Below are 16,655 nucleotides of genomic sequence, written 5' to 3' on the forward strand. Positions count from 1 at the left end.
CGATTTGGCTTGTGCTCTTACTTCCTTATTATATAAAATGCGGTCATGGCTATAGAAAAAATATGCCTCTCGATGTGCGTAAACGTCGATATTTGGTTCGTTTAAAAATTGTTGAATACCTAAGAGAATATTTTTGATCGTTAAGGTTGGATGCCAATCATAATTCTGAACCAATAATGATGAACAAACAATACCATCTGCCGAAATGTTTGGATGAAATAATGGAGGCTGAAATATACACTTAGGTGGACTGGATGGATAATCGTCATTGAAAATCATACGTAAAAAGTACATACCACCTTGCCAAGGAGTCTGAAAAATTATTTTTAAGCCATTGCTTTATTGAAATAAATTCACCAATAAATAATAAATAAATATTGTAATATTAAAATATTTATCATGCGGCTGAGTTATAAATAAATACAAATATTTCCTATAAACTACATATATATATATATATATATATATATTATTTTATATATTTTTACAAATATGGATGTTATAAAAGTTCATAGTTTACATCATGTATGTTAAACTTCATAATATAAACTAATTCATATAGATCATCATATTTTAACTGCCATATCAGTACAAATGTTAAGTTCAAGAATATTGAATAGATTAGATTAGATTATTTGTTAACCACAAATATTTTTCCAGAGCCACAGCATTTAAGAGATGCAAATTTTTTTTTAATTTACAATAAAATATTATTCTATTTGTGGTTTTTAAGCCTGGTTTCCAAGACTGAAATTGTTGAAAATTACTATCTTTTTAGTAAGTTAACAGATTAATTATTCCAACAGTTAGTATATTAGAAAAGTATTTCAATAGCAATTCATTGCACATTTAATAATTGTCTTGAAGGAAAAAGAAACAATGATTAACTGTGAAAGTTAATATTGAGAGAAAGTTAAGATTGTAAGAACCCAACTATAGATATAAAAATGTAAAATAACTGCTATGAAGCTGTTGTTTGTTATAAATCAAAAATATTTTATAACAGCTAATCTGTCATATAATAGTATGTAATTAATACTTACATTCTTTTTTCCTGGAATATAACACTCCCAATTCATATAATCCAATGTGCCATCTGCATTTTTGATTGGCTTAGCTATAAAACCCTATAACCATATATTTGTAAATTAGTTATTTGTACAAACACATCTATAATGTAAAATTCTTTTATAATTTATTAAAATTAAAATGTATTATAATTTTCATGGATGCCATTTTTAGATTTATCTATGTCTTAAGTATTACTTATGTTGAAATATCAGACCCATAGCAAAATGTCTGCTTAGGGTGCTTGTTCAATCATAGTCTAAAGAAGGTAATTGTAATGGGTCTGAAACGTCAGTATACTACTGAAAGCATGAATATAGTAGAAAACTTAATATAATAATCTATATAAAGTTATAAGACTGATAATTGTTAGAATATACATTTAATACATTTATAATATAATTAATAATTGATGTAACATCACTTACAAATGGTTGATGCCGTTTCCATTTTTTACGTTCTTTAATTAATCGATTAATTGCAATATCGGACATATTCCTGAAAATGATAAAAGTTACTCAATGCTAATTTTAGATTAAACCATACATTTTATTAAATATATGATAATTTTTATTTTTATTTTTAATAAATATAAATAAAATATACATATGAATATAATAAAGAGATGAAAATAAATGATACTTTTAGATGCTATAATCTACATTAATTCAATAACCAGATTGGACTTTATTATAATCAGTTCAAATTTTTAAAATAATTAATCATGCAAATAAACATATTACGTTTTAAAATAATCATTTGAGTCTTATTAAATCACATTAACAATTCTATAATATATTTATATATACTATATATATATTTATTAAATGCATACTTTGTAGTACCAAATTAAACACAAAATTATTTTAAAAAGAAGTTGTAATAAAAGTATAGTAATTATTATGACAAGATAAATTGAAGATTTTAGTGGAATAACCATGCAGTTCCGTTTTTCAAATATTACAGAAAAGAATTATTTTGAATTTTAAAACTTACAAAGGTAAAATTTTTATTTTGAAATTTGGAAATCGTTACTTAATTATTATTTAATTAATAACTGCAAGTTTATGTATAATTATATCTTAAAAATAAATTATAAGTTTTAATTTAATTGTTTTTTCAGTATTTTTTAATGGAGCGTTTTTGTCCAGGATTGGCAAAAGATTTTATTTATATTTTGTATTGTAAGTCATATTTTATCTAATAATATTATATTTATTGGTATAAACAAAAAAAATATTATGAAATTACATTTAAGAAGTTTTTAAATAACTCTCAATGTTAATAAATCAGAAAATATTTTTTGTAAAGTAACTTTTATTTAAAAGAAGGTACTTTACTGTTATCTCGACTACTGAGAGTCTCAATTTTATTATCTCGTTTACCTCCTCAAAGTCACAACCGACATGAATTCATAATTTATATAGTTAATTCTATGTATATTATAGTATAACGTGTATTATCACATACATTCAGAGAAGTGGAGAGTCTTTATAATATATTAAAATACAAAATTTTTCCTGATGTATAATTTTTTTATGACCATTTATTACATTGACGGTGTCTCGGAAGTAAACCCTTCTGTTGAAAGAATTCAACGGCATCTTTTTCACTACTACGTAAATTCCAAAGATTCATAATTGTAAATACTAAATTATAACTAAAATAATTAAATTTGAACGTCGGTTGGAGGCGACAAACATTATCGTTCAACAGTGCTGATGACGGAGATTTACTGATACGTACAGTCTCATAGACATAATAAGATAAATATCTTAATATTTCTATGTACAGTCTATATAACGAAATTAGACTAGTGGTAGTCGGGAAAACTGAAAAGTACCGAAAAGAAATATAACACATGTAAATCTGCATAATAACGTCAAATTATTATTTGGCCTATTACCAATGTTATGAACAGTAAGCATTATTACGCGGGAACGACATAGGCGATAGCGAAAAATGTATCATGTGTGACAACGCTGATAACAATAATAATAATATATAGTATAACCGTTCCGCGCGAAAACACGGTAGCTCCGCCCATGACCATGTTCTTGCCCGCAACACGCACAACCAGATGGCTCATTTTGCATTCTATCGGGCGAAATAATAATCACGTCTACCCGGTTGTTACAAAAAAATGATGGACGATTTTTTTCTAAATCAGAATATATATATATATATAGACCTCGATTTTGAAAAGAAAATAGGAGTTGCCTGGTTCTTCCTGTCAATTCGAAAATATTACGATGATATTTAAAAAGTACTTATGTCGTTAACATCGATTATATTTGAAGTATTACTACTTACGAATTGTTTTGACGACGTCGATCCTTCAAAAAAGCACTCATCTAGGTGTCTTAGAACACAACATTGAAATTTTAAAATGTTCTTACGTGTAAACGACCGTGTGCACAACTGCACTTATTCGATACATGTACCGTCGCAGAATATCGAAGGCGCTCTACGGGTAGGGATATTATACGAAGAATTCTCCCCACCATTCGATATAATACGTCGGATGTTGTCGGTGTGTTAGGAAGATTATAAAAACCAAATTGATCAAACCAATTGACAAATAGCGTGTTATATTATTGTTTGTTTTCCGTACCGACAATCATAGGGTATGCAAAGCGACCGGTTGTTCTTGTGTAAACGTCAGGTAACAGCGGCGACAAATGCTTGCCGTCGAACCGTCTTAATCCGTCACTGGAATACCTAATTAAAAATATGGGTTAGTTTTCGTTCCTTCCTGTAGAAGATATCCGTTTCCAATTCAATTAATTCTACAATAGATTAATATCATACAACAAAGGAACTCAGAAAAATATATTTTTCTTAAAACTAACATTTTCGTATTTTTTTTGGAAACAATAATATAATAAATTATATTATATGACTTTGAATTTAAGAAAATAAGTTATATTATTGTCCAAAAATATTAACAGTATAGATCCTTGAAACATAAACCGTATGAGCATATTTACATAGTAAACATATTATAATTATATTTTTAATTGAAATTATTGAATTAATTAAATCTAAATCCATAGTTTATACTTGGTCAATTTAAATGTTTTTAATTCTGTCTAGCCAATTCCGATTACGAAATTATTAGTTACATATACAGTGGTTGCTCGTGAATTCTGGTTGTGGAGATACGACTTCAAATTTAATATCCTTAATTATAGGATTAACAAATTAAATATAATACAATAATACACTATATCCATATTGTTACTTTTAAAAGAGCACAGAACACACAAAAAAATTCTTTAAATTTTTTTTAAATGTTAAATTATTGTTGCTGTTGTTGCTTCGACTATATGAAATGATTTGGTGAAAATCCGATAAAAAAAAATTATCATTCTAAGAGATATTAAGAAATGTAGAATAGCCGCGTCACTGGGCTCTACTCATTATAATCGCCTATCTTATACGTGTAAAAGTTCTTAACTTCACACAACGATTTATCTACCTAAACACTTTTTGAAATTTAATTTGCGTATAAATGTGTGGTTTTATGTGTTGAAGAAGATGCAAGTATCAGAATTTCAATATGACGTTTAGTTTTTCAAATATTAAAAATCTTAAAAGAGGCATTTTTGTTAAACGGCGCGTCATGACTAGGGTTGCCAACTTTGGAATTTGAAAAATACCGGCCCAAGTGTACAAAAAAAAAAAGTCCTCATTTTCCGTGAATTTTTAATATTAATATAATAAATTGACGAATTATATAATTAATTTCATATATTAAAATAAAAAAATTAATTATATTAATATTACATTATGTTAAACTTTAACTATAAACTTATAAATTAAACTATTATAAACTTTTAAATTTATATTTAGTGGCATTTTTCTCGGTGTTTAATAAATATTTTTCATTTTGTATTTCATCAAAGAACTCAGAACAATTGTATGTTATGTTATTTCTTATAACTAGTTCGGCTTTAACCGTATCGTACCCTAACGACTGATATTTTGTCTTCATCTTTATCATTCTTTGTAAGAAAAAACTTTTTTATGGTGGACGATTTATGTATAGAATTGACAGATTCTCCGTGTTTTTTTGATTCTTGATGTGTTTTTACAGCTTTAACACCATTATATTTTACACTAAAAACTGTCTGACATAATACACATCGAGCTTTATTAGGGTTATTGTGTTTAGCGATCCAATCAGAAAATATTTGATCTTTTAACCATTCATCGTTAAAAACACAATTATGAATTCTTTTTTTGTTTCATTTTCATTTTCGTTCATTTTAAAAATGCGTATAATTTTTCACTCGTCTATATGCAATGTAAAAATAATACTACAAAACAGTCCGAACAGAAAAACGAAAATTAACTCTATTATGAATGTCTATCATTTATTCACATACGAGTACGACATAGTAGGAACAAGGTACATAATAATCATACTACTCACAAAAATGTCAAAGTGGACGATAGACGTCTGAAGTCATTAAGATATACGATTTATTGACAGTAACATGTGATAACTATATTATATTTAAATGTAGTGAAAATGGTGATCTTAAGAGTTAAAAAATTGTATATTTAAACAGTTGTATTTTTTTTCTATAAAACTCATATTTTTTTTGGAATGAGTGATAAACATATGATATGAAAAACTTTTTATTATATTTTTCAGATATATTGTTAAATCAAAAATATTTTATAAACATATTTAAAAAGATAATCAAGGAAATATTCAAATGTAAATTTTGTATTAACAGTTAAAAAATAATCTTTTGAAAACAGAACCTAATCCATAGCGATCATATTATGACACTTAATTATTATTTTTATGTTACAACAAAAACAAAAAATTCAATAATTTCAAAAACCGATATGCTGTAGATTTTTCCGTATTTTTGTAACTATACAAAATTTCCACCCAGTAATTTCCTATTATTTTAATAGATTTTATAATTATTTACTATAAGTAAAAATTATTACGATGCAGCGGTAACTTTGTTTAATTTAAAATGTCACATATGTTATAATAACTGTATAATTAAATAATGAATTTTGTGTTTTCTATAACGAATCAAATAATTTATTGATTAATTTAATTTCTATTAAATTATTAATAAAGAATGCAGGTTATCAGTGCCCTAGAGCAAATCATTTTTGCCCCTCCCTCTCAAAAAAATAAAGTTGTAATGAAACCAAACAAAAAATTCCTGATTTCTATGTATAAATTAAAAAAATAAAATACTATTATAAAATATACTTAATATAATAATTAATCTACTTACACTAAAAAGTATAACTAAATGTTTAATGTCACAGAATAGTTTTCCAAAGAATTTTTTTAATGAATGGAAAATAGACACAAAATAAAATTAGAATATCAATAAATTGGTTCAAAAAAAAAAAAAAAAAAAATACAAATAACAATTTAAGTGATTTTTTAGTATTAACGTTAATAAAAAAAAAAAGAAAATTTAATTTTTTTTCCTTTGAATGTATGTTTTTTCTATATTTAATAGTTGCAAATTGTTGTATCAGTTTTTCCTACTTCATTTCCTCAACCAAATCAGATCATATGCATTAAATTGATAAATTCGACATTTTTTCTGATATTAATGGCGATCTTAAATAATTTTTTACACGTTTCAAAACAGAAAACGATCTCTTGTCACTTGCATTTAAAGAATGTAAAATACAAATAATTCTTAAAATATTTTCGATATTAGGACGATGCCTCTAAATACGATATTTTTAGTATTCTCAGCATTGATGTAAAAGTATTTTTGTCTTCTAACGGAAGATGTTGAACAATAGTTAGGTTAGGTACTAACTTTTCTACAGAATTTGTTTCTATATCTAAATTGTACAATTCAACATTTAAAAAAAAACAACGACTGAAAATTAAATCAGAGTCATAGAAAATACTAAGAATAACAATAACAGGCCTTCCAACAATGCATATAAAAATGGCGTCAGATTCAAAAGTTGCACACTTTATGGAACACTCTACATATTAATTTTTTCTAATCATAATTGAAAAACTTTTGCTTAAATAATTATTGTAATTAATATATTTATTTTTTTTGTGGCAGTTTTATTTATTAATTTAAATTTAATTTAAATTTGCCGCCTTGAAGCAAATTCTCCTTTTGCACATAGGTTAATTTGGCCCTGCAGGTTATACCAGTAAGAACATATTTTAATAATTATAAAAATATAAAATAAACATTTTTTCATTTTCTTCCTGCTATAACCTGAATTTTTTATTATTACGTAATTATTACCCTAAATATACTTTAACATTATAATTTTATAAATAAGTATATAATATATTGAGTCTATTATATTGCGTATGGTGTTATCATAGTTATGGTGGATGTTTTTATTATTATAATTAATACCTGTATATCAATATACATAATATAAAATTATAGAAAATAATTTGGTTAAATTTATCAATTTATTATTCTTGCGTATATATAATTAATTATAAGCAATGCATTTTAAATGTAAATTTTTATTACATTAAATAAAAATTTTAAAAGTTGTCAAACTTATAACTTCGACCCTTTTACACATTTATTTAGTCATATTCATTGAATTTGTTCGAATGTCTAAAAACAATAAAAATCATTAAGAATCCAAGATGTCCATGACGCACTCAGAATAATTAAATGTATATCGTGAATAAGTCTTAACCGAATTACAATTTATAAAATGTTCTTGTAATGAATAAAATATAATGAATACAATTCTTCGTTGTGTCGATTTTTATACATTTCATTTGTAGGTTTCCCATCTTTTGGCAATGAAGTAGTAACTATAATTTATTTATTTTTCTTCTCATAAAAGTAAAATAAGAATGCTGCTATTACATAAAATATAACTATTTCTTTTGGTATTAGAAGAAGAAGAAGACTTGGACAGTTTTGTAAATTAACTAAGTTTATCAATTTAATTGTATTGAAAATAATGTAAATGCTCAATATATAATTGTTTTAAAATACAGCCCAAAACTGGTTGATATTAAAACAAAAAAGTCTATTACTTACTACTACAGTATGTATGTATCGCCTCATTTAGCGTTGTTTCGCTATTGCGTCATAGAAGTCCTTATGTTTCGTTTAACACTGCAACGGTTTCAGTATAGAGTCGTTTGTAATACATGTGTTCATCAAATTATTGTTATATTTATATATATTTCATTTATAAGTAATTTAATGTCGTCGACCTTTTCAGATAATACAAAATGTTATCGTTTTTATTGACATATATCATAAGAGGGTACAATTTTTATTTAGTTCAAGTAATATTTATTTCGTAATCGTTTTTCATTTTATTGATAGTCAGTTTTTCAACGACAGTTTTGCTGTCTGTAGAATTACGAATTATTTTAGTGTTCCATAGTTAAATTAAGGTAAAAGGATTATCTAACGCCGCACAGTGGTCGAAAATTCAATTTTAGGCGGACAAAATGGAAAAATAGTAGGATAAAAATAAGATATATTTCACTTAATATTATATCTATTACACTACATAGATTAACGTTTATAAGCTTCAGGGATGCTAAAGCAATGATAACCACTTTAAAAACACGATAAATGTAGAAATATTATATTAGAGACAAAATGTATAATATACGGTTGATTGAAAAAATATAAATTAATTTCTGCGCCAGTTGTGTTCAAAGTATCTTTACAATTTATCAAGAGTCAAACCAGTAATTATTATTTAAGAATGGACTTAAATTCAAGTGGTAAGTAAAATTTAAATTCATACGTCTTATTCCGCTTTTAAATACATACTGTATATAAATTGTATTACTATTCAAAACCTTCATTAGTAATATTTTTAAATTGGATAGAAATTATATAAAAAGCGATCTAAAATGATCATATAAATAAATAAAGGTCTTATATCACAACTCAGTGGCGTATATAGGGGTGGGGCCCCTAGGCTCGGGCCCATAGTGAAATTTCAGATTCAATTAAAACATTTTTATGCATATTGCTAAATTATATAATTATATATTATACGGCATCCTACTATTGTTGTTCTATGCTAGTATGTTGTTTTTGAGGTATAAAATTCACGTTACTGATTACTAGGGAACGGATTTATATGTAATAAAATACAGAAATATGTAAATATGTATGTAAGTGTAATTTATAAAATATGTGCTAAAAACATCTAAATATGTAGGAAAAAAATGTAATTAAAAAAAAAATTATAATTATTAAATTATCAAAATGATTTGTTGCATTGAATTATTACAATATCTTTTAAATTATCAAATATTAAATGTCGCCTATTAGATCTGAAAATATTTTTAAAACGACTTAATGATCGTTCCACATCAACCTACATGGGTTGATTATAACATATTTGAAGCGCATAATATCAGAAGGCGATAATTCCAAATTTTTAGAAGGGTGTCTGCCACTTATTATGTCATTGATTGATATAAAACCAATATAACCTGGAATTTTTTCTGTAACGGCATGAATTTTCTTTTTTACAACATCTCCTATTGGTCCGCTTACGAGTTTTCATTTTGCAATCGTTGATTCGACAATTTGCATACTTTTATTTAAGAGCATATTTTTGTTTCTAATTTTCTAAATATATGTGCAATAAAACTAAAAAGAGAAAAGAATATAAAATATTTTACAATTTTTAATTTTTATATAAAAAAAAAATTCATTGGATTTTAGAATATTAATAGAAATAAATTAGTGTAAATGTAAAACATGTTACCTACAAATAAATAAATAATTAAATAATTTAAGTATATAATACATTTTAGAATATTAATAGAAATAAATTAGTGTGAAATTTGGGCTTGTTTTTCTTTAACAAATCTTTCAATATTCGGAGTGAAATGTGTAACGCCAATTCTTAACAAGGAGTGTAAGGGTTCATCAGTCAAACGAGATCTTTCTGAACATTTTACGTAATTCATGCGTGAAAACGTTTGTTCGCAAATATAAGCAGAACCAAATAATGTAAATATACGCATTGATAATTCTTTTATTTTTGGAAAATCATCAGTAAGAGTCTTATAAAAATGTATTAAATCTGTATTTTTATCTGTGATATCTTTATATAAATCTTTCAAATGATTATTTGTTTTTAAATCAATAAGTTCAAGTTGAACAGTTTCATGAACATTATTTTCATCCTACAGAAATGGATTTTCAATCAGCTGAAATGAAGTCATATGTGATTTGAAATCTTGGAAACGGTTTTCAAATTCTATTGATAATTGTTCCAACATACTCACAAAATGATTTGTCGGAACGTCAATTAAAGAATTTTGTTTAATTTCTTGACACGTTTTAAAATGTAAAAAATTTTGCTTTAATATTTGGTTTTTAAAAAGTTGTAATTTTATTTCAAACGATTTAAGGTTGGGCACGCCTGTCTTAGAGCAACCTTAGTCTGTGGTTTACATAGTACGTTGATTGCGCGTTCTTTTTTGAGAAATGGATTTCTGTTTACTATTGTACTTACATTATTGTAAAATGACGTGCATTACGCCAGCACCGTCCATTAGGAAAATTTGATTTTTTATACTATCAATAATTATCACGTTATCAGCATGAATTTGTATGACCAATTTCGCAATTTGCATGTCATTCATTTCTCCGGAATCGAAAAAATTAACGGGTGGTGCTGGAGAAACATTTCGCTAGCACCATCCAAACGCAAACATTTTTTATACTTTTCATAGTCATTATTTAGCACGCAATTAGCATGAATTTGTACGACTATCGCCGAAATTCGCTCGATCGTTGTTTCCATGCAATATTGTATCAAATAATTTGTGCGTTTCGCCAGCACCACTCCAAATTGAAATTTTACGAATTTCTTTTTTATGAGCTTTTTTGTTCTTTAATATTTTAAGTAAGATTTTTACTATAATATTTTAGTGATTGTACTATTAGTTTAAATTAATCCAATTTAAAAAATTGTGTGAAGAGGATGTCAGCGTTTTGTTGGTTTCTTCTCTCAGGCCCTACTAGGTACTATCATTTTGGTTTTACAATTTTTTTTTTTTTTTGTTTGGTCTATGAACACTTCCTCCTAGAAGTGTTACTCACAAATATGAAATGTAGCACTGAAAAAATTACAAAGATTATTGAATATTATTTATTGATATACAATCTTACATGTAAAATATTTTATAACAATAAAGCTTTACGGGTTGACTTTTAAAATGTCAATAAACTGTTTCAAATATTATTAATTATAATTTAATATATTAAAAAATATATTGGTATCCTACATTTCTAATGATCAATTTAATTACTATAACACCTCAGCTAGAAGTGTTAAAAAATAAAGTGTTTCTGATACACAAATGAGTGACTCGTGTTTTAACAAAAATACAATTCTATATTAATACTATAATATCAATAGAAGATTTTAAGTCAATCAATACTTCAATATAATAATACTTATTTGAATATAAAATCATTTGCATATTGAAAATTGTTATCATTTCACATTTTTTCATCTATTTCTGAATGCAACTAAAAAATATGTTGTAGATGTATGATTAATTATTATAATATGTATAATATTCAATAAGAATATATTGCTAATTATATTATTGGTTCTGATGATTTGGAATAATCCATATAATGATCATTTATGAGAAAAATAAAAAAACTTTAAAAATTAGCTTATAATGTATATAAAGTATATATCCATGTATATCCATATATGTATATAAAGTACCTAATAATCAAGTTATTTTGGTTATAAAGTTTTACAAAATGATTAAGTAATAGTAACAATTGTTTATAACGAACCAACACTTTTTTGTAAGTTGTATTAAGTATATTATTGTTAAAAAATACAGAATAGCTATCTACTTTCTTAAATAGAAAATGTTATGTATTATAGAGGTCGAAATTAGAAAATCTCCAATAGTTTTCAAAAGCATGAGGATAAACCCTAAAAAAGTATCGGTATGGTTTTAGAAATGATGGGACGAAAATTGGATTATTGGTGAATTTACAAATCTGACACACTCCACTGTTGTATGAACTCAATACCCCTTCTTAAAATTTCGTTATTTTCGTCATTCGTCAGTACATGATTTTATAAAATCGTAGTTAATCAAGTTTTGGACTTAGAGTTTTGAAAGTGGTATGAGTGCATTTCTAAGTACTTCTACTATCGTCCTATAATGATTTCCAAAACAGCAAGTTCAAATAATGTCCGCACGGCGTGTAAGAATAGGATAAAAGCGTGTTAAATGAAAATAGCGTGTTAAAGTAAAAAGCGTATTAAATGAAGATAGCGGGTTAAAATAAAAAGTGTGTTAAATGAAGATAGCGGATTAAGGTAAAAAGCGTGGTAAAATTTAAATTTTTTTAGGTTAAAATTTATATTAGCTGGTTTTCACGTTTTTCGTTGTACGCAAACGAGTATTACCGAATTATTGACAGTACTATGACAGTAAAAGACAATAGTCTTTTGGATTGCATCGATTATTCAGTTTATCGTGTATAATTTTTAAAATTTTCTAGCACCTAACAATTGGACATTTGGCCTCTGTAACGACTGTTTTTACGGATTATGAAAGTATATTGTGCAGCGTAATTAAAATTGAATATCGATAAGTAAAAAAAAAAACTTATAATCGTAAAATTAAAATAAATACTTTCGTAGATTGTTGTATCAGTAAACAGTGTGTGATTCAAAACTTGGCTGTATATATATACTCATATATAGATATTACCACGGATTTTTTTTCTGCTAAAATTATTATGTAATAATAAATGAATAAATGTATTTTTTTATATTGTATTATATGATCATTTTAATAATTTTTATTCCTAACTTAAAGTGAACTCTTAATTGTAAACGTAATATTTTCTAAAAGTATACATAGTATTTAATACGCTTTTTCAAGTATTCTATAAAGCAATCACATTTTTTAAAATTTTTCATCGATACATGTTATAATGGTCAGTTCAAATATATAATGACTTGAGGTGGAATATATTTTAATAGATTTGAACTTAAGAAGGCTGACCTAATAACATTACATTAATACGTACGTTAAATACATATTGAAAAAATTATTTAAATATGATTATATTTAATATATGAAATTAAGAAAAATAAAACAAAAATATTAAAATATTATTGAACTATTAAAATATTAAAATATTATTTTAATATTTTAATTTTATTTTTCTTAATTTCATATTCTAAATATAATCATATTTAAATAATTTTTTCAATATGTATTTAACGTACGTATTAATGTTATTAGGTCAGCATTCATAAGTTAAAATCTACTAAAATATATTCTATATTATACATATTATAATATATTATATATATTATATATATTATATTATGCATATATTATATGTATTATTAAAATACGCAGCAACTAATTTTAGAAAATGTATAAATAATAACAGAATAAATATAGGATTTTAAAATTGTTATATATTTCGAAATAAATCATAATGGAAGTAAATTATTCAAAACAAATCGCTCAAGAAAATAAATGTGTGTTAATAATTATACATTACGATTTTCCAGGGTTTCACACATAGACTTAAATAATATGTAAGAGGGTGGGAATGGAAATAAAGTTGTTCTTCATGTAAAACATTTGAAATGCAAGTCTACCTAATGAGTATTTCAAAATAACCGTCATGCATTTATTGCTTTACTGTCAGATACAACGAAGAAAAACGTTTAAAAAAAGCTGTGTTAAAGTTAGTTTATCAAATAAAATATTATAATACGTAACAATCACTCATATACGGTAAATTGTTTTTTGTAATTATTATATCTGCATATTTTATTTTTATCATCTTATCGTAATCATTTACTATCAAAAATATAATATAGTGAAGATGATTAATATTTGGATTGTAATTAAAAAGAATAAAAATAGAACTATTCTGTGGTTAATATTCTTAAAATCATGACAAAGTATTATTAATTAATTAAAAATTATTAAATATTTCTAATTAAATCAATTTAAATAAAATATAAGTGCTTGTTTTAAGTATATGAATTAGTAGATATATCAGTATATATACAAATATTCATGCGCTTAGTGCATTTTTTAAACTCGTTAATGATTTTTTAAATCAAAAATGGTCGTCAATAATTGCACATATACAATAACACTCGAGAAAACTTTGATATTTTATTTATACTGATATTATAAGAAATTTTAAAAATTTCTTATTAATATAAATGGGGTAGTAAAAATGTACATGCCATTTTAATTTGTTTTATTTGTTTCTGTAATATTGTTTATTCTAGTACAGTCAACTCGCGGTATAACTAATACAACTGTCGGTCCTTTGATAATCTTGTGATACAACGAAAAATTAAATGTATATTAGTCCCTATAGAACGAAGTGTTTTTTGGTCACAGTTCTCGCAATGTAGCGAAATTTTAAGAATATATTTCGGCTATTATTAAGCGAAAACATAACTTTCATGTCGTCGTTCATAACGATACACGTCTGTTAAATATAAATTAAACTTGCTATTGTGGAGTTTATTTTAGTATGTTCCGTTACAGTCCCATGTAAGCTCGAAGGAAGCTAAATCAAGTTTCCGCGCGATCTTAAATTATTTACAGAGATATGACATCGATGATAATGTGTTTTGTACCATTTTAAATTTGAACAACACTATTGATCGCATAAGTGCAAGTGGCTACACACAAACAAAAATAACCGATTTTTTAAATTAAAGAAATATATAAATATATACGTACACAATAAGTAAAAAAAAAAAAAAATGATTAAATAATAAATATCAACTAACGTATAAATGTATGTAACTAATAAAATATGTGATAATATTTAATATGTATGTATGTAATTATAGAAATCTAACATTTCATTGAAATCTCGTTTAAAAGATTTTTGTTGATTTATGATTTTGATACAACGAATTTCGGTATAACGAACTTTTGATATACTGAACTTTTTGCTCGGTCCTTTGAAATTCGTAATATTGCGAGTTGACTGTATACAATTAGGCTTTTAGTTATTTATTTAACTTAATTTTCATGTTTTTAATAAAATTAACTTTGTGACCTTAGAGCCGAACTCGAGGAAGCTCTAGTGTGTCTATATGTTTGCTGCCCTTGCGTCTAAACCAAGAATGTATTTTTAATATTTTGAATTGTCAGTGTAAGCAAGAATTTAATAATGTAAAATAATTTTTTTTTCCCGGAATCAAACTTTTGTATAGTAAACCTGTGTTATAACTAGTGTTGTGTTTTTTCTAGACAAATTATCTAGATAGGTATTTTTTATTTTTTATCTTATATAGATAAATAAAAAATATGTTATCTAAGATAAATAATTAAACATCTAGATAACATTTTTAAATATTTATATTTAAATTATAATTAATGTAAATTAGGTACTTTATATTTTCCGATTACAAAAGAGTAAATTTATATTTAAATATAATAGGTAAAAATAATTATTTTAACTATTACTTATAATAACAAATATTAGTATTATAATTTATAATTTATAAGTATAGGTACCTATATATATTTTTCATTCTTAAATTATTAGATATATCAATTTCATATTTTAAATGTTCTTAGTAAATAGTAATAAACTAATAAACGTTTCTACGTATCAGCGTATTCACCAACTGTCAACAGGATAACCCTATTCTACAATAAAAATTTGAAATTATCACTTGATATGAAGGTGTAAAGAAAATTTAGAGCCAAATTAATTTTGAAGTTTTGTTTTTTGACATTAAATTTTATGGTGTTTTAAAAATTGCCTTTTACTTAATTTAAAAAAAATATTTTTGAAATAACATTTAGTTGACTTATAAAGTTACATAATATTATGAATTATTTAATATACTTTATTCACCTTAGGTTTATAATTAATAGATTAGGTTAGGTTAGTTTTTTTGACTAACTAATTACTACAAACAAATTTAAAAGCTTAGGTATTAGGTTATTATTTAAGACTTGACTTTTTTGTATAAATATATTTTAAATATTACTCAAATATTAAACAGTTAATTTAGTAAATCAATGAAATTCAAATAAAAAAAAATCAAATATATTTGGAAAGTTCCTTACATCATAAAATAATAAAAATAAAAATGTTTAGTTACTCTGTATCCATACAATTAACACACTTTGATACTTGAACGCCACTGTTTTACAAATCGTTTTTTGTTTACAGAACAAACATTTGAATACTTCGTATCTTTAGAACACACGTAACACCTTCGTTGTTTTTCGTGATGGCAAAATATAAGAAAAACCCTACGTAACTGGTATCATCGAGTCTATTATGACTCGAAACCGATATAAATAGATTTTTTAATACGAAATACGTAATAATTGTTAATAACAAAAGACGTAATATGTTGTTTGTAGCATTGAGATATTCTACAGTGAAAAAAGTGCGATCTATTGAAGAAAACTTAGAACAAAATGTCATGGGTATTTTTTAACCCGACGATACTAGTTAAGGGTTAATGTTTTTCATGAACTTAGCCTAAATTGTGAAATGTTATTAAGTCGTAATATTATAATGTTTTTACATTCAGCAAAA

General features: G+C 24.9%; 1 protein-coding gene across 7 annotated transcripts in view; it reads right to left on the reverse strand.

Moving 5' to 3' along the window:
• Positions 1-16,343, reverse strand: part of LOC112691166 (SUMO-conjugating enzyme UBC9-B-like) — a 17,497-nt gene extending 1,154 nt beyond the window's left edge. Inside the window, exons 1-5 of one of the 7 annotated variants that reach the window (XM_025565320.1) lie at positions 8,109-8,203; positions 3,683-3,789; positions 1,497-1,566; positions 1,044-1,127; positions 195-312 (exon numbers count right to left, since the gene is read on the reverse strand). In XM_025565320.1, coding sequence (XP_025421105.1) covers positions 195-312; positions 1,044-1,127; positions 1,497-1,562 — 268 coding nt within the window. In that variant the 5' untranslated portion in view covers positions 1,563-1,566; positions 3,683-3,789; positions 8,109-8,203. The other 6 variants (XM_025565317.1, XM_025565321.1, XM_025565316.1 and 3 more) reach the window with 6 other exon arrangements.
• Positions 16,344-16,655: the final 312 nt, after the last annotated feature.

The sequence above is a fragment of the Sipha flava genome, unplaced genomic scaffold (assembly GCF_003268045.1).
Source record: "Sipha flava isolate LNK unplaced genomic scaffold, YSA_version1 572_pilon_pilon, whole genome shotgun sequence".
Taxonomy (NCBI): domain Eukaryota; kingdom Metazoa; phylum Arthropoda; class Insecta; order Hemiptera; family Aphididae; genus Sipha; species Sipha flava.